Below are 19505 nucleotides of genomic sequence, written 5' to 3' on the forward strand. Positions count from 1 at the left end.
AACTATTGGCCGGCACATCAGTACCTAAGGAATGAAGAGTATTCGGTAACTTCAGTAATCGATAAGGTAGTCACATGTATCCCAGGTAATCCGCTCTTCGTTCGATTAAGAGGACAACGGAGCACACGATACGGCTGGACGAGGAAGCTAGAACAGACCGCAGATAAGAGACCAGAGACGCAGAGGCTGACAAGGGGGCAGAGCTTTCAGGGGTATGGGTAGAACAGAGAAGTGTGTTGTCCTTCCCGGTGTTGAAAAGGGAAAAGGGAAGAAATTCCGAAGCAGGGAGACAGCCAGATCCCTGTAAGCTTTGGGAGAAAAGGACCCGGAGAGGGACGGGGTTGGTTCGCTTCTCTTTGGGACGTGGACGGGAGGCGAAGTTGCTGGTGTGTGCGGTGTCTTTTTCATGATATCGTTCATGAGGTGACCTTTCACATTAGTGAGCTGTTAAAAACAGCCTCTTTTGGAGGTTCTTGTGAGCTCGTTGAACCGACAAACCGACCCCTCAGAATTCTAGGCCCTCGAATGTGCGTTCTCCGCGTGTATCGAGGCGAGATAAGCCCCGTTTGTGAGGAAGTCTGAGGACGACCGGAGCGAATTTCCGCCTCTGGATTGGGGGGGCTAGTCGGGAGTTGCGGAGTGTTTCGATTGGAACCTTTCAGGTTAGACTGGATAGGTCCAGGGCCTCCCAGTGAACGAGTGAGCCTAGCCGGTCAATGTCTCGTAGAATACGGGACACTCGGTTCAGGATTCAAAAGGGAGTTGAGCCTTCCCCAGAACCTTGACTTGATCCGGTACTAGTAGATTGAGAACTTCCACGCCTTGGGAGAGGGACAATCCCGCCAACAGGATCCGGGGACCTCACTCGTTGTCGTAACTCCACTACGGCTATCGGGTGCCTGACACCTTCCACCCGAACCGGATCGGGAGCGGCGGCAGGCCCGTACCCCAATAGACGATAGGCTGTCCAGGCAGATCAAACCTCCCCAATCGAGAGTGCAAGATCTCTGTCAGTGGAGAAGGCGACCTTGTGTCTGTGACGGTAACCCTCCCATCCTGGATCGAACAGGACAGGGCGGTAGAACCGCGCCCCTTTCAGTGTAGTCTGTGCGGGTGAGGGCGGCCCGGCCGGTGGGGGCAAACCGAATCGGTGCCCTTAGAGGACCCAACTTGAAATCCGTGACAAAGCCTCTACCTAAGAATAGAAGAGGAACTTTCGAGCATTACCCGTTGATTAATCTTCACTTCAGACGAAAGAGTTTAGCCAGAGTCCAAGGGACGTACCGCTTCGCCTGTCTAGCCGTTTATCGAGGTTGCCGGGAGCGAGTCGAACCGCCGTGTGCTTCGATCCATCGTCGTCACTGCCAGGTAAGACCCGGTCCTCTTCATCGTATTCATTACTGAAAACGCGTTGATCTGTGGGCCCACCACTCCAGATTTCACTACAGCTGTAAGGAGAGATCCTCCCTTACCCTTGTAGTGCAGATCTCGGTGGTACGTTCACACCCCTTTAGTTAGTATATGTTCTGAACGACTGTGTAGTCTGCCCTTTCCCAGAGCGGTGCTTAGACTCATGTCTAATCTGGGAGGCCAGGCCTGAATCGTGACATAGTTAGCTAACTACTCTGTTATCCTATTATTGTGCGAAGTTTTCATCAATTACAAAAACTCTTCGCCACAGATCTCTGCTTTCGTACGGGTTACCGCGCCTCTATTACGTTCAGGTGCGGTAAGAAAATCAATCTTATTTGTGTCTTGGTAAGTATTGTGTGTGCTTGTTCTTATTGAGTGGTGTGTTCCTGTTTAACTCTGTTAGCAATATAGTAGCCTCCAAAAGTAGTTAAGCTAAACAATAGTTCAAACAGTGCTTAGAAAGTTTTTCGGTCGCTTGAGAGCGTCAGAGCACGCAAGGCTTTGGCAGTGGTGGTTCTTAGGGGAACCTAATCAGTTGGGTCACGACTTGTGGGGGAGGCCTGCGCAGAAGCGGTTAAGAGAAGCCCTCTGCCCGACGAGAGATGTGGACTTTCCAGCGACGGGATCTGTATGGCGAGTGGTCATGCGTGAATTAGCAGAGAGGGTTCGGAAAAAAACAGCGGGGAGTGAGCGCGTCGTAAAGACCGTGCTTCCTGAATAGTGGAGAGACGGCGGGCTTCTAGAGAAGTCTAGGTGTGCGTGCCTCATGGGGGATATAGGGTTGGAGCAACAACACGTGGATGAGTTAAGCGTAATGTACGATTTGAAGTTATTGATGCGTCAACGACGGCGAGAGTAGCGTAGCGCTGCCATGAATATGCCTTCTAGGAACGGCTAACGTAGGAGAGGAGATATACATGTATGCATATATATATGTGAGACATAGAACACACTATGAGGCTTATGATTTTCGGGAGAAGACATTTCAAGGAAAGTAAGAAAATTTCAACACGAGCAGGAAGAAGAAGAGGAAAGGCAATAATACTAGTCGCACGAGTAGTAGCAGTAGTAGTAATGCCGGCAGTCGTAGATGTAGGAGGTGTAGACTAAGAGGAGACTCTTCTGTGAATGAGATGTCTCAGAAGACTCGAAAGAGAAGAAGAAGAAAAGGCGATTCTCTACTCGGCCATTGACTCTTACGATCTCCCACTACTACTACTACTATGAAGACGATGTAAGAGTCCTATCACTACTATGACAACTACAACTACTACTTACCATAGCACTAAGTGCAGCGCTCTCCCTCCTCTTCCTCTTAATACTCCTACTTCGACTACTACTACTACTCCTGGTAAGATTCGTATCATCATACCGACACCTCTAAAGACTCCGAGGAGAAAGAGAAGGAGACCTAAGACTCTCGTTAAAATTACTATGACTCTTATTGTTATCGCTTGTAGATCCAGCGACTGAGACTGTTGCTAAGACTACGAGGCTGTGGTTTTACGATGATAGATGAACGAGGAAGAGGAGCCTTGCTTATTCTTTTGAACTCCTCTAGTGGTTCTATCAGTAGGCTGCTTCTACGAGATGTAGGGGAGGAATACTTCTTCTGTTGTGACTCTTCACTTCATTTGATATCGAGAGAGAAAGGATATGACCAGCAGAAGAAAGAAAAGAAAGAAACGAAAGAAGACGACGAAGGACAGCCTCATCAGGTCATGATCGAGGAAGAAGAAGCAAGCAAAGGTCAAGATGAAGCCTCTCTCCTGTTCTCGTAACTGACGATCTTCTCTTTTAGTAGGAAAGAGAGAGAAAGAGCGAGAAAGAGAGAACGAGAGAGAAAGAGAGAACCAGAGAGAAAGAGAGAACGAGAGAGAAAGAGAGAACGAGAGTGAAGGAGAGAACGAGAGAGAGAATAGTAGCATGGATGAAGCCGAACGTGTGAACGTCTTTGAAGTTGTTTGCTATCTTCAAAAAGAGATAAATCTTTCACGTGCAAAAAGAAAGACAGAGAAGAAGAGGAAACCACTCCAGTTTCTTCCTTTCATCCCCGTTATCGTCAAGGTACACAATCCACAATCGCCTTCCACAGAGATCCGCGCAAGAAGAAGGAAAGATATCTCGAGAAGAAAAAGATGTCTTATATGAAAGTTCGATCACATTCATCTAAGACACAAGGAAAAGATGAAGAGAAGAGAAAGATAAACAAAGCAGCTATTGAAGGAAAGAAAGAAAGGAATGAAGAGCGTCCTTGTTCACCTTGTTTTCATATAAGGAGTGGATCTTGTTGATACATTACTCGATTTCTTCGGTTTAAGACACACAGGGTCAATTCTCTCACATGCATCACGTGAAACTAAAAGGAGAAAAAAGACAGACAGACAGACGGAGAGACAGACGGACACTCTCCTTCTTCTTCTTCCTGGGGGGGTGCGCAGCATCACTACCACTCAATTCCTTGTACTCTCCACGAAGAATCTATCCTCTAACTCTAATCTATCCTCTATCTTTAACCTACCTATCTTCAATCTACCTTTGATTCATGTATCTATCTTTGACCCAACTATAGTTTAGCTATCTATCTATCTATCTGCCTTTATCTATCTCTCAAGAGTATGAGGATGAGCGTAGGCTTATCTGCGTGTGTTTTGGCTCCTCTGCATGGAGAGGTTGTCGGGGGTGCTTCTTTTTCTTTCTTTTCTTCTTTCATGAAAAATGAGAAACATCACTGACTTTGAAAGAAAGCAAGAGAAGAAAACTCATCGTTTTCCCCCCCCCCTCCCCCTTTATCCTTCTCTCCTTTCTTCTCCCCCCCCTCTGTTTAGCTGAAACAACTGTGAGAGCTGCGCCTCTACAAGCACCGTATTCTCATTCTCCTCTTCTCGCTCGGCCTCTTCCTTCTTCTTTTCCTGGATTTCTTCTTGACAATTCCAGCCCTGTTCTTCTTCTTCCCGTCTCCCAGCATCTTCTCCGCGCGATCCGACGAGCTCTTTCTCTTCTTTTTGTCCGTGCTGGTTTGATCTTCCTCTCCCTGCATGAAGCGAATGTCCCTGTGGATATGATGTAGAAAGTGGCTGGAAAGACACGACAGAAGAAGGAACAGGTGAGACAGAAGATGAGAGAGGGGAACTACGAGAAGCAAGAGAAGAGAAAGAAGAGGAAGAGGAGGAAGAGAGAATGGTCGACGAAGGAGGAGCATCGATAGACTGCTGCTGCTGCTGGCAAGGGGGGCATGCATCACAAGGCATGAGATCTTGAGGGAAAGATGGAAAGGTTTCTGTCTTCTCTTTTTCGTCATTTTGAAGAGAATCCTGGAAAAGAGAGGGACTTCCAGACGGCGGGCGTCTCAGCATAGATGGAGAGACACCTCTGTCTTCTATAGAGAGATCGACACCTTGTGGCAGTTCGCCGGGTGTTGTGAGAGGATAGTTACTACAGCTTGAAGAAGAAGAAGAAACGAAGCAGACGGAGATTGATCCATCCGTAGAGAGACCGACTGCTGGCGATTCAGAAGGCCCCGAGAAGGATGAGAATGACGAACGTAACGAAGAAGAGGGCAGGTGGAAATCCTTTCCATCCTGTCTCTCTTGCTCTTCTTGTCGAGGTTGGCCGAAGAGATTTGCCAAAGCTGGCAAAGAAGAAGAAGAGAGAAAAGCTTCTCCGCTTTCTCGACCTCCTGGGAACGGCTTGTGTGACGAAGAAACTTCTTCTCCTCTCTCCACCTCTAATGAGATATTTCGCTGCGTCTTCTCTTCTTCCCCTTGTTCTTCTTCTTTTTGTTCTTTTTCTGCTTGTCTTGACGTGAAGAGAAGCTGCGCGACTGGTCGCTGCTGTGTTTGCGGGGGGGTGGATGAGAAGGCATGACTTGCTGAGAGAGGTCCTATCCTCCCCTCTTGATGGAGGTGACAAGAGAATCCTGAAGAAGAAGAGGAGCAGGTTTCTTGGTCCCCGCATGATAAGAGGGAAAGATGGAGGTCTCTCTCATTTCTCAACTGAACGGGCGCCGAAGAAGCTGAAGATGAGGAGACAGAAGAGACAGGGAGATGAGGAGGAGAATGACTCTCATGGCTTTGACTCCTGGGGGCCTGACAACAAGAAGAAGAAGATTCTAGCTTCTCACCCACAGGAGATGGAGAAGAACAAGGAGAGTAGACTGCAGGGAGAGAAGAAGAGGAAGGAGGATTTCTTCTTCCTTCTGCTTCGAAAGCAGGTGACAGAGGTGCCTCGACAAGCGTATTGAACGACGTGCTTTCTTCTCGGATTCTCAAGGCCGGTGGATCTAAAGGCAATAGAGATGAAGAAGACGGGCCCGTGCTTCCTAACGATGATAAAGAAGATTCCTTAAAACTCGACTCTAGCTCCTCTTCGACATTCCCTATGTTCTTCAAAGGGAGAGAAGAATCACTCGTCATCGACTGTTGAGATATGAGAAGACCGACCTGTCCATCCAAAGTGCTTCCTCTTCCTCTTTCTTCTTCTTCTTGTCCTTCTCTCTCTTCCAGGGAGGAGGGAGTTTGATCTTTGTGAGGCGCTTCTCTTGCTGAGGGCTGAGAGAGAGATACGGAAGATGAAGAAGAAAGAAGAAGAGAAGAAGCTTGATCCAAGGGATGAAGCGAGAGAGAAGATAACGTCTCTGCTCGGTGTAGAAGAGACTGTTGAGTTGGGTCGTCGACTCCTATCATAGGTCCAACAACTACAGAAGAGGAAGAAAGAGAAGACGCTGCCGCCACTTCTTCTTTCTGTAATCGTGTCTCGCCTTGTTCTTCTTCTTCTTTTCCTCCTCTCATTCTTTCTTGTGCTTGTTGAAGAGCCTCTCCTTCTTCTCTCACGTAAGGAACATCTAGACCTTCTCCTCGGGGAAGACTTCTTTCTGCAAGCTGCGGGTCGATCCACGAAGAAGAAGAAGGGAGCCCAAGGGAGCTAGTCTTACTAGTATCACTTTTAGAATGATTAGCCTCATCATGGGTAGGATGGTGACGATGAGGATGATGACTGGCGCTGCTTTCATCTCTTGGCTGGATGCATGCGGTTTGTATCAGAGAAGGCTGTTCTTCCGCATGGGGGAGGAGAAGGGGGAGATGCGTGCACGAGGGTGCTTCAGAAGGAATTACGGGGGGAGGCCCTCCTTCATCGGCGGGTTCACAGGCACCTCCAAGCCATGTAGGCAATGATGAGGACAAGGAGGAGGAGAGCTTTTCATTTGTTGAAGCTGTTTTATTCTTCGTCTCTAAGACACAAGAGACAAAATCTGGAGCAATCTCTCTTTTCCTTCTGTATGGCTTATGGTAATAGTTCTCTTCTCCTTCTTCTTTGACTGCAGCGTTTATTTTCTTCTTCTTCTTTTTGAGTTCTTCTTCTTCTTGTTCTTCTTTCCTCTTTGTTTGCGCTAGATACAAAAGCTTCTTCTGTGTGATATAAGGCAGTCGACGGCATCCAAAGTCAAGCCATCCCCCCCATTCTTTCTCTTCTTCTTCCTCTTCTTCTCTTCTTCTCACACGTTTGTTCTTCTTCTTCCTCTTCACTTCAGTCATCTCTTCTTCTTTTTCTTCACCCTTCTTGATCTTCTTCCTTTTCTCTGCTTCTTCTTCTTCTTCCCCCCCCTGTCGTTTCTCCTCATCCTCTTCTCTCCTGCTAGGGGAAGGTGGATCTTGAAGAGGCAGCGTCGTTCTTCTGCAATCAGGTGTAGTCGTAGCCGCTAGATATGAAGATAGGCAGAGAACCTCTCGATCTTGAACGCGTACAGAGCTCATAGGAAAGGCACCTGTATGGTCGATCTCTACGAGCTTCACGCCATTCAGAGAGCTCCCAGAAATCCCCCCAGGAACTCCGCGACTCCAGAGACGGAGAAGTCGATTGTCGGACGCAGTGGCTAAGAGATGTCCTGCGGGGTGCCAATCGAGAGACACCACCCCTCCTTCGCCTATTCGATCATTCGGGGCTTGGGGAGTTATCCCCCCATGAGCCTCTCGTATCTGAGAGATTGGCTTGGAAGGCTGCAGAAGAGAGAAGAACGTCAGATGGCCTGCGTCATCTCCCACGACGAAACTATGCGGGTGAGCTGGATTAAGGGCCATCTGTACTGGCTCAGGAGAAGGAGCGGCGCAACTTGAAGAGGAACAAGAAGAAGAAGCAGGAGAGTTAACGAGGAATGAAGAAGATGAAGATGAAGAGTCGGAGAGAGGATGGGTTGCGTCGATGTTGGCAGAGGGATCGCGAGGAATACGAAAAAGATGAAGAGGTTCCAATTTACGCAGATCAATCGAACGGATCAAAGTATCCCGACTGCACGTCAGGAGTAAAGACCCATAAGGATGAAATCTAGACACAAAAAGACAGAAAACAAAATAAGAACGAGAGAGAAAAAAGGAGAGCATGAGAGAAAAAGAAGCCAAGAAGGCATGTGGAGAAGCATGTACAGTTGGGAGATGAAACGTCATTCTACAAAGATGTACGATTGAGGTGTCTATACACTCGAGAATGAGAACTCTTTCCCTCCTCCTGCTCCTGCTGCTGTGACTGTTGCTGTTGTATCCTATCATGTCTTTCTTTAGCGCTGAAGAGAAAGAGAAGGGTTGACCAACCCATGTGAAAGAAAGATACGAGGAAGAAAAAGCCAAGAGATCTCCTCATACACGCGCTTCTCGAGGCAGGAGACTCTAGACCGCTGAAGCCAAGTGGGAGTGACGACAGAGAGAGAGACAGGTTGATCGCGAAGGAGACAGATCACTCCTACTCTCTATAACAAGAAAGTTATATATTTTAACAAGTTAAATCGTCGCAACTCCACAGAGATCTTTGCTAGGTGGATCCTACTACGGCTCTTCTGTCTACAGACACACTCCCTAGATGAGTAGACACTCTTAGCCTACCTAGCTCCCTCAGTGGAAATGAACGGAATATACATATACATAGACTCTCATATACATATGGATATACAGAGAAAGGGGGAGAAAAAGATTTATATGTCCTATCTGTCTATACATATATATGTATATATATATCCAAATACAACCTGTCATATATATATACATATATATATATATACAGAGAGAGAGAGAGAACAGTCAGTGTATGACTATTTGAGATAAGGAAGACTGAGGAGACCTTGACTCCTCCAAATGGGAGAGCGAGACAGTCGATAGAGCCATGGATCATAAGTAGCGATTTTGCATGCATTCATTCATCTTCATCTTTCCCTTTGTATCCTTTATGTTCTAGACTGTCATCTCTTCTCTCTCTTTCCTTTCTTCCTTTTCTTTCTCTTTTTCTTTTTCCTTATCATAATCTCTGTATGTTGATCTCTCTCCTTACACAACTTTATTGATAGCTCCTCGATGAGGTTGAAGTGTAGCTACAGGTGAAGAGTCTCTTGGGTCCCATAGATACAGCCAGCTGTATTTGGCGCCTGTGGCGATGAGAGACATGTGGGGGTGCCAATGGAGACAGCTTGAGCTACTTGTATCGAGACTAGCTGCACGAAGAACTCGAGATATTGACAATCGATTTACATCCCATATCAATGGGTCTGTCCCGTCGCAACAGCCAGCTAAGAAATGACCTCCATACGGAGACGTCGAAAGAGACGAGACTGCATGCGTTAAACCCTACACAAAAAACACCAAGAAGAAGAAAAAAAGAGAAACGAAAGAGAAGATGAAGATGAAGAAGAGAGGAGAAGAGACAGAAGAAGAAAAGAAGAAGAATTTGGGGGGACACCGACAGAAAGGATGGATGTGTGAGAATGTTGCGAAAAATCCTTCTTAAGAGAAACAGGAGAGAGAAAAGATCACACAGACAATACGACAGAAAGCTCACAACCAGACAGACAGAGAGGGGGGAAAGTCATAACTTAGCATCGCCACATCTAAACCCCTCCCTCCTTTCCCCCCCCCTTCATTCACCTAGCGCCGTCTTCTTTCTTTCTTTCTATCTTTCTTTCTCTCTCTTCTTCTTGTCTCACATCTACCTAAGGACGTCTTTCTTTGATAGAGAAACAAGTGAATGAAGAGGCTCGTGAAAAGAAGAAGCGAGGCGATACATGGTACACGACGGAAACTAAAAGGGAGGGAAAGAAATAGAAAGAAAGAGGAGAGAGAAAGAATGAAAGAGGAGAGAAAGAAAGAAATAAAGAGACAGACAGACAGACAGGCGCAAGCTTTCTTTTTCATCTTCTAGTTCTTCTTGATCAATCAATTCGACCATAGAAAGAAAAGAGAATGAAAACTTTATATCAACAGAAAGAGAGAGAGAGGGGGACGGGGGGGAGGACAGCCTCCTCTTCTCTTCTCATTGTCTTTCAGAGCTGTGTGTTTCGCTCCTCTCGCCTCCCAAAAAGTCAACTGTCGCCCTAAGTTCCTTACCTTGCATTAGAGAGACATATCTATATCTATCTATAGATATTTCTATACACCCACCGATATACATATCTCTCTCTCTCTCTGTATAGATATATATATAGAGAGAGAGAGAGATACAAGAAGCTTCTTATGTGAGTATTTTCAAAGACATTGCTCCCCTGATATCTCACCCAGAATGATGTGAAGAGAGCCGTCTCTTCCTGCCTATTTTACTTACAACTATCTCTCTGTTTCCTCTCTTCTTTCTTTCTTTCTTTCTTTCTCCTCTTGGCATAAGACCTCCATATCACTCCGATCACCTACATCACTCCGACATCCTCTCTCTCCTTCTGTCTCTCTTTGTTCTTTCTTGCTAGAGAGAGAGAAGGGGACGCTTTGCACCCGTCTTTATTCCTCAGATAAGTCCCTTCGTACTCCCTACCTTGAGAGGTTCGTTTTCTAGAGGGTTAAGGGCATGCGATAGAATAACGACAAGTCCGGAATAGTCTCCAACGAAAAGTTTCTCCCCTGTTGAGGCCCATTCAATGGCTGTGACAGCCCCTCCTCCTTGCGGGAGTCTCTTCAAATCTTCAAAGCCAAAATAGGTCCCATTCCATACAGCTAATTCCCCTGGATACGTCCCGGCGAGGAGTCTCTGGCCTGTAGGGAACCACTTAAGTCGAGAGCACGAGGTGCGCGTGCGATTTAGGAAAGAACAGGAAAGAGAACAAGACGTCGATGACCCTAAGGAATACGGGAGACGAGCTGCATGCAAAGGCAGAATCTGCAAGGAAAACAAGACAAACAAGGAAAGATCCAAAGACAGAAGGAGACAGATGAAGATGAAAAAGAAGAAGAAGGAAAGGAGATTGAGAGAGAGAGAGAGAGAAAGGGCGAAGTGGCGATATGTTGAAGAGGAGAAATGACTGAGAGAAGAAGAGGTTCATAGGAAGATACAGGCTGAAGAGGGGGGGAAAGGGGGGAGAGAGAGATTCCACATGGATGGAGAAGACACTTCTTTCTTTCTTTCTTTCTCTCGAGCTCGACAGCACCAGTCACTGGACTTCCTTCTTCCGAGTCGCAGATAAAGAAATACAGAGGTATAGGAATACAGACACGGAGAGATAGATTAAAGATAGATAGACTAAAGATAGATAGATTAAACATAGATAGATTAGAGATAGAGATGTAGATAGAAGTGTCGAAGTCGAGAGAAAATATGTGTGTATGTCCGGATACGTGAAGAGACAAGATTTCTTAAATGGAAGTTGTATATGAGATATAGAGAAATCTGAAATAGACCAACTACGCTAACATACATCCAGACACATATGCATACATATATATATATATATGTATCTACATATACGTCTACATTATATATGACTTATGCTGCCTTCCATACACACACCCGGAGGTATATATAGCGAGATAGATGAGATATACGAAAACGGGTCCCTTTTCTACTTGGAGCTTCTCTCTGTTAAAAGGAAGAGGACAAGAAGTCTGAAGAAGACGTAGAGAGAAATCGTAATGAAGAAGAAGAAGAAAAGAAAAAGAGAGGAAAAGAAGAATAAAAAGAAACATCTCTCTCTCTTCTAAATCCACTAGACTTCCCGTTTTACGCATTTCCACAGAAAGAAAGGCATTCTTTCATAAGAGATAAGAAACCCTCTCTCTCTCTCCCCCCCTCTACTGTCCTCTTTCTGATACAAGGAAAGAAACACAAGGAACAGACCCAAGCCATTCTATCTTTAATCTATCTATCTATCTTTAGTTTAGCTATCTTCAATCTATCTATCTATTTATCTTCGAGCTATCTAGATGTCTCTATCTTCTTGTATGTAGGCGACTTCACCTTCTCCCTGCCTAAAGAGAAGAGTTCAAAGAAACTCGGCGATTGAAACAAATACAAAAGAAAGGAAAGAGAAAGAAAGAGAGAAAGAGTGAGAAAGAGTGAGAGAAAAAGAAAAGTCTGGAAGGAAGAGGAAGAAGAAGGAGACTGACCCATCTTTCAAACTAGCTACTTTTCTACCTAAAATGGAGAAACTTTTCCTGCAGCTAAAAGATATCCGTAGTCTACTTATGATCCATGTAGCTCTACGCAACACTAATCCCGCAATCTCTGTAGAGACAAGAAGAAGAAGAATAGTAGTAGGACTAGTAGGAGTAAGACCTCGTTCTTTCTCTCCATTCCTTTCCTTCATTCCCCCCCCTTCTTTCTTTCTTTCTTTCTTCTCACCTCCTTCTCACTTCAGAACCCACGCCAATTCTCTCTTCTTTTCTTTCCTCTTCTTTCTTCTGTTTCTTTTCTTTCTCTTTCTTTCTTACCTCTCTTCCCCAGAGAGGGTGAGGCGTGAAGGCTTTGATAGATTTGCGCCATTCGCTTTGTTCGTATAGACCTGTATTGACTAAAGCAGCGACACTTGCGACTGTATCTACAGCAGGTCGGTCAATGCCTAAGCGAGGCTGATTAAAGACGTTAACCCCCGAGGCTCCTGCCGCTCCTCCTCCTGCTGCTGGATGATACGCAGGAGGAACGTGACTAGAAGTAAAAAGACCCACTGAAGAAGAAGAAGAGCTATCGTCATTCATCGATAAAACATTTATGGAGACGGAAGTAGAAGAAGAAGAAGCAAGAAATGCGCCGTTATGACTACTCGTACCTCCTCCGCCTCCTCCTGCGGGTGTAACTACACCTGGGGACATAGTTGGTAAGAAAGAGAGAAAGAAAACGTTCTTCTTCTTCTTATGAGGAGAACTAGAGAAAGATTGGAGAGAGGTGATTGAAAGGGTATGCAAAAGAAGAAGAAGAAAAAGAAAAAGCGAGGAGAGGTGGGGAAAGACGGAGATTTCGAGAGAGAATGAAAGAGACAAGAGATTGAGAGAGTAGTGGATAGGATAAGAAGAGAAGAAGAAAGAAAGAAAACAGATACAGAATTTCTCCTCGGAAGTTCTTTTCTTTCTTTCTTTCTCTCTTTCTTCTTCTTTTTCTTGAATACAGAGAGTGAAGCTACGCGCCCTGAGTCGTGGAAGAGCAGCGAGGCTTCATCAATCTTGGGGAGAAGAAGAAGAAAAGAAACAGAAAAGTAAAAGAGAAAAAGAAAGAGAAGAAAGCCGTCAAGAGAAGTTGAAAAGAAAGAAAAGGAAAAAGAACGCGAGACGGGAAGGAGTCTTGATGGTTCGGAGAGGTACATACCTCAGGAGAAGAAAAGGAGACAAAGGAAGAAGAGGGAGAAAAGGGAGAGAAAGGACACAAGGAGGGAAGGGAGAAAGAAAAGAAGAAGAAGAGGAAGGAGAGAATGATAAGGAGAAAGATTTAGAAGGCATAGTGAGACGTTTCCTGGCGAACATGTAGAAGAGAAAGAAGAAATAAGACAATTCTCACGACCGAAAGACGTGTGACCTTCGACTAAAGAGAAACGCAGATTAAGCAGAAAAGGAAGTAGAAGAGAAGAGAAAGAAGTGCACCCCTTTCTTTCTTTTTCTCATTCTCTCATGACTTGTCTCTCTTTCTCCCTCTGCTGGTCTTTCCCTAGCAAGTTAAAGTCAGAGAAAGTGCGAGACAAGTGAATACACACACCCCCTGCGCTGGGAGAACTCATTCTGCTCTATCGCCTTCATCCTCGACAACAGAAGCGAAGAAGAGAAGAGAAGAAGAAAGAAGAAAGAGAAAGAGAAGAAGGAAGAAGAAAGAGAAAGAGAAGAAGAAAGAAGAAGAAAGAGAAGAGAAGAGCGAGATGAGACTGTGCTCCACAGAGCGGAGCAAGGAGAAGATGAAGAGAAGATAAAGAAGGAAAAGACCGAAGCGGAGAGCCTGTGAAAGAAAGATCTCCTCTTTCTTTCGAATGGATGAAGTTTCAGAAAAAAGCGACAGAAAAGACTCTTTGAAAGTATCTTCATCTTCTTCTCCCTAAGAGATAGAAATCCTCTGCATGCAGATCAATCGATCGGAATTTGCATGTGAGGATGCATGCCAACACATCGAATCAAGAGATCTGCATCTCTCTGTCGGTTTGCTTCCTTTCTCTGCTTTCTCTTGTTTCATATCGAGGGAAAAAGGAGAAAGAAACTTCGTGTCAGCCGGTCGTGTATGTGCACACCTTTCCTAGACGGGTAGGGATCACCCTCCTTTCAAATCTCTCAAGCTTTCATCTCCATTTTTCTTTCTCCTTCTCCGCCTCGTGTTCAGCTACTGTCGTCTCCTGACTTCCTCTTCTTTTCTGCGCCTTTCTCTTGTTCTTCTTCTCTTTTCCCCTTCTTCCTTTCTTCTTAGATTCTCTCTTCTTTCCTCTTCATTCACTTGGCGAAACTCCCTCGGAAGAGACTTTTCTAAAGTCCCTAGCGGTTCTCTAAGCACAAGAATGAGGGTGAGAGAAGGGGCTATCACTCGGCTGTACATACACTAGAAAACACCTCTCTTCTTTTCTCTTCTAGTCAGTAGACGAGGCGTCTACAGCTAGGGACCTCTCCGAGTGAACTGTACATATGGATAGGAAAGAAAAGGAAGAGATCTCTGGAAAGGAGAAGAAGAAAATGGAACACACAACTAGCTGTATCTTCTCTTTCTTCTTCGGCTCCTCTATCTTCAATTCCTCTTCTTTCTTTTCCATGCTTACATGAATCTCTACTTCTCCGCTTTTGCGGGATACCTTTTTGTATCTTAGCCTCGTCTTTCCCTCCTTCCTTTCTTTTCATTTCTCCCCTTCCTCGCTCTTCTTGTTCTCTTCATCATGGGGATCAAAGATTGGATGGGCTCGGCTTATAGACGGAGAAGGCCATGTCGTACTCCATCCAGTCTTCTTTCTTCAAGACTTTCTCTGCCTTCTCCTCTATCCCCATCATCGTCATCATCGACCTTATCTTCTCCTTCTTCCCCGCTGATGAGAAGGAGATCAAAAAGAATTAGTCGACATAAACCTTTGTATCTCTCTCTTTCTTCTTTCTCTTCTTCTTCTTCTCCGTCTTTCCCCTCTCTTCTTTCCCGTTCTCCACCTGGCTCTCTTACATCTTGTCTCTCTACGTCCGCCTCACCAGTCCCGCCTTCTTCTCTTCATTCTTCTTCTTCTTCTTTTCTTTCAACTGTATCTTCTCCATACACGACTTTTCACACGAAGAGTCGCCGGTCTCCTTTCAAAGAAAGAGGAAAAGTCAGGCAGGGTGGTCGCATCTCTTCCTCTTCTTCCTCTTCTTCTTCTACCTCCCTCACTCGGAAGGGTCCTTTTTCTTCTTCTTCTTCCCCTTTTTCTTCTCTCTTCACGTCGAAGGCATCTGTCCTCCCTTCCTGGTCTTCTTCGTCGTCTTCTTCTTCTACTTCTTCTTTTCTTATCTCTCCTTTTTCGCCATCTCTCTCTCCTGCGCTTCTCCCCAACTCCGACCTCTTTCTGACACAGTCTTGTCTCTTAAAGCATCAGCTCTCTTCTTCTTCTTCGTTTTCTTCCTTTTCTCCAAGTCTTATCGCAACGCTTCACTCTTCGCAACTCTCTTCTTCTTATTGCGATCGTCAGCAAGAAGGTCTTTCTTCTGCTTTTCAACACAGAAGTCGCTTCTTCAGTTCACGCCTGGCTCTTAGGGCTCGCAATTTCCTTCGCATGCACAGGTCCACGTCACCGGAAGATTTTCTTTCTCTTCTTAATCAAGATGTAAGATCTTTGTCTACTACTCTTTCTCTCCTTCTTGTAGGTATCTCTCTCCTCCTGTCTTCCTCAATATCGACTTTTCTTCTCTTCAGCATCTTCATCTCTTCTTTCTCTCAGTCTTCCTCTTCGTCTTCCTGTTAAGATCCCTACTTTTCTACATGCTACAGGCCTTTCTTTCTCTCTTTCTCTCTCTCTCTTTCTTCATATACATTTAGATAGAGTGGCCTACCTCCTACGTAGCACTGTTTAGTAGCTATTTGTGTGTCTAGACATAGCGAAGGGGTTCAGTCTCTTCTTTAAGACGGATACAACACAACGGCCATAGGTGCTTCTATCCCTCTCCTGCACAAAGAATATCAATCTTCTTCTTCTTCTCTCTTCTTCTGTTGAGGTGCATATACACTTAGTAAACAACCCCTCCCTCTCTCTCTCGCTTACTGTCTGACTAGAAGAAGCTTCCACAGCAGGAAGACGATCTCTCATGCGCTTCCTCTCGCGGAGAGCTCTTTCTTTCTTTCTTTCTCTCTGTGTGTGTCTACATATGTATGGAGAAATATTCATGGGAGTCTCGTAGACGTCTTACGCACACATCTAGTGTCTTTTCATCTGTACATACACCTCGTGAACAGCAACAGACGAGTGGTTCGCCCTTCTCATCTATCCCTACCTTGTCTCTTTCTACCTTTCTCTATCGAAAATGCACCTGTACTATCTATATACCTTCGAAGACCTCCATACCCCTCACATCTATCTGTATTTATAGACATGTGTCTGAACTTCCATACAGTCCGTCTTTGTACAGTCCATACATACATATCTAGATAGATACATACATGCACTTACATGCGGGGGCAGTCTCCTTCCATAGGTGTTGGAGTGTGGGTATTCTGTGTTGTGTGTGTCTCTCTCTCTTTTCAGATTTCTTTCAAAGTGCCTGATGCGAAATTTCTCCGTGTCGCTTCTGGTCGCTTTCTTTCGTGTATCGACGATTTCTATCCGCCCCAAATTGTCGATGCCTTTACTATCTTCTCAAACATTCCTTTCTCGGATGAGAATCTCCTCGCTGCCTATGTCTCAAGGTTAGTGCATGCACATCCATACATCATGCCCACACCTAAGCAAGGAAATCTCAGGCTTCCCTACCACCTTCACCTCTCTTCCCTCTACTGATTAGATAGATTAACTGAAGATATATAAGCAGGTGGGAAACAGAGAGGTAGCTTAAGAATAGATAGATTAAAGATAGATTAAAGGTAGATAGGTTAAAGATGGGTAGGTAGGTAGATCTTGTTCGGTTTGTCTGGGGAAGTGTCTACGTAAGAGCCGCTTAGTTCTCTAGGTTTCGTTGTATCGTTTCTCCTCATGTGTATCGTCTACCTTCTCATTCCCACTCACCCGCCTCTCATCCAGAGAGGTTCATATCTCTCTATCTATGTACGCATCTATCTATTTATATTTTTATCTCTCCATCTATAGCTATCTATCTATCTGTTTATGTCTACCTATCTACCTTTTATCTATCTATCTCTCTACCTATCTATCTACATCCTCCCTATCTCTCTATCTCTCCATCGACGCATGGAGCACAGCGGCAGTTGATCTCCCTCATTCCCTCCCTCCATTCCCTTACTTCCTGCTTGCTTTTTGTCGGGGCAGGTTAATTACGCATGTCATGAAAGAAGACTTGTTTAGCTTGAGTGATGAGAGGAATGTTTCTTCTCTTCACAGCACCCTCTTCTACGGATCAGTTTTGCGCTCTGCATGCGCTTGGAGTGTATTTATCTCTTCAGTTTTCATGAAGAAGATTTCTCTCATTTCCCATAGAGTACCTTCATTCTACATGCAGGCGTGTATAGATGTTCAACGCAAAGAGAAATCCATACATAGACATACGCACATACATACAGATGTGTGTCGATGGAGATACACATGCATAAGACAGCTCTTTCGTTCTTCATGCAAAAGGAGACCAAGAGAGAAGCTCTTTCTATTATACATACAGTTATCCTCTCCATATATAGAGAGAGATATACATGCTTAGCCTCGTCCACCCACCTAGCTACGGACCAGCTGTGAGTGCTATATCTCTCTATCTTCTCTCTCTCTCTCTTTTACGTATGTCTAGATGTATCTGCTTGAAGACTTGTAGGTGGAGGTCATTTACATGGATCGACTGTAGCGGCATTCTTCGGGAGAAAAGCCGACGTAGATCTTCGTCTCTTTCTTTCTCCTCCATGGAAGAGAAAGAAAAGGGCAGGACGAGTCTGACATGAAAAAGAAATCTCTTCTTTACATGCCGCCAGCTACAGAGAGCCACAGAAATCCTGTTTGCATGCGAATAAATGTCTATACGTATAGACACACATAGATAAATAGATATGTTTCTGTACGAGCTTCTTTCACTTTCCTATACTGTACAGACAGCACGGCTTCTTTTCTATGTCTCTCTCCCTCGCCCTTCCTATCTATCTTGTGTTTATCTATCTATCTATCTATCTTTCATCTATCTATCAATCTATCTATCAATCTATCTCGCGACCTACTGCTCTATCTATCTATGTGTCTTTCTTTCTCTTTAGTGTTAGTGCTATCTCTCTATTTCTCGATGTTTTCTTTTTGCTTCTTTGTGTACTAGGCTGGATGACCTTTTAACGGATCCTTCTCCTAGACGTCTGACGGCTCTTCTCTCTCTTTCTACTCGCCTAGGTTTCTCTCATCCTCTAGTAAGTTCTTCTCCTGCTTCCTCTTCATTCTCTTCTTATATCAAGCTTACAAGCGGTCTCCCCTCTGGAGTCATCTATACAGCTACTCGTGGTGTCTCAGTATAGCATATCCAGACATCTATACACATAGGAGAGGGAGAGATAGTCTTAGAGAAAGGACGGACTCTTTTCTTCTCAAGAGTGAAGAAGATAGAAGAAGATAAACACGTCGACATAAAGCTCTTTGCCCCAAGAGGCTGTAGAAGTCTCAGGCTGCAGTTTAAGGAACAGGATGACTTCTCGCCTCTCTTACTTTTCTCCTTATCTAAACTTCTCTGTTTCTTATCTCTCTATCTATCTTTAAAGCATCTATCTATCTACCTATCTGTTTGGCTTTAGCTATCTATCTATCTATCTATTTGGAATCTCTGTTTCTCCTGTCTATCTGTCTGTAATCTGTATAGATATGTTTCATCTATCTGTCTCTCTAGTGATACATATCTATCTATTCTTCCTTGGCGAAATATGCGATCTGCGTCTTCTTTCTTTTCTTCTTTCTTTTTTGCTAGGCGGAGTCGCCTCTCACATCTTCTATTCTCGATCGCATGCACTACTTTGATATTTCTTTACTTCCTTCCCTATGTCGTAGTATTGGAAAAGTCTTCCTTTCTTCTTCCTCTTCCTCTTTAGCTCTTCTCGACAGTGTGTCTACACAGGTCTATCTAACGTTTAAGCCTTATCTCTTCTTAAAAAGCTCTTCTTCTTCTCTCCTTGCCTCAGAAAGTTCTCATCTTTCTATGTTCATTCGGTAAGCTCTGCTTAGAGAATGCGACAAGAAAGAAGAAGTAGAAGAGATTCTTCCACGAGAAAGAAAGAGAAGAAGGAGAGACAGAAAAGAGGAGGGAAAAAGTGAATTAGACAGAGAGATGAGAGAAAGGCACATAGAGATAGATATACAACATACGTGTAGGGGATATAGAGCTATTCTCGCATGCGTGTCCTTACTCGCCTTTTTTCTTTATTCTTTCTTCCTCTTCTTCTTCTCTTTCTTTTGCTGGTAGCGATGAACCCCCTGTATGTATGTGGGGCGAGAATGAGGAGAAGTCGATACTCTCTGTAGATACACGTCCCAACGCAAGTCTTCTGATATACACATATACCTATATATATATATATATTCTTATGTAGCCAGTTAGCTAGATAGAGAGATAGACTAAAGATGGACTAAAGATAGACTAAGGACAGATAGACTAAAGGTAGACATATAGACAAAAGATAGATAGATAGATAGATAGATCAAAGATAGATAGATAGATAGATAGATCAAAGATAGATAGATAGATAGATTAAAGATAGATAGATAGATAGATAGATTAAAGATAGATAGATAGATAGATAAATTAAAGATAGAT

At 44.5% G+C, this 19505-nt stretch overlaps 3 protein-coding genes across 3 annotated transcripts; 1 reads left to right on the plus strand and 2 right to left on the minus strand.

The window, feature by feature from the left end:
- Positions 1-3335: 3335 nt before the first annotated feature.
- On the minus strand, positions 3336-4175 carry CSUI_006013 (uncharacterized protein). Its single transcript, XM_068066178.1, has one exon. It carries the CDS (start codon positions 3855-3857, stop codon positions 3672-3674), a length of 186 nt encoding a protein of 61 aa, XP_067921845.1. The 5' UTR covers positions 3858-4175; the 3' UTR covers positions 3336-3671.
- Positions 4176-4202: 27 nt separating this feature from the next.
- Positions 4203-13627, minus strand: CSUI_006014 (wd g-beta repeat-containing protein; the record flags this gene model as incomplete). Its single annotated transcript, XM_068066179.1, has 4 exons — positions 12084-13627; positions 10195-10536; positions 8728-9020; positions 4203-7734 (listed from the first exon to the last, which is right to left on the minus strand). Exons 1-4 carry the CDS (start codon positions 12459-12461, stop codon positions 4203-4205), a joined length of 4545 nt encoding a protein of 1514 aa, XP_067921846.1. The 5' UTR covers positions 12462-13627.
- A 172-nt stretch (positions 13628-13799) lies between these two features.
- CSUI_006015 (uncharacterized protein) lies at positions 13800-18905 on the plus strand (the record flags this gene model as incomplete). The annotated part of the gene is made up of 4 exons (XM_068066180.1): positions 13800-15394; positions 16310-16470; positions 18027-18114; positions 18663-18905. Exons 1-4 carry the CDS (start codon positions 14486-14488, stop codon positions 18903-18905), a joined length of 1401 nt encoding a protein of 466 aa, XP_067921847.1. The 5' UTR covers positions 13800-14485.
- Between the last annotated feature and the right edge of the window lie 600 nt (positions 18906-19505).

Source organism: Cystoisospora suis, assembly GCF_002600585.1.
Source record: "Cystoisospora suis strain Wien I chromosome Unknown contig_3007, whole genome shotgun sequence".
NCBI lineage: Eukaryota > Apicomplexa > Conoidasida > Eucoccidiorida > Sarcocystidae > Cystoisospora > Cystoisospora suis.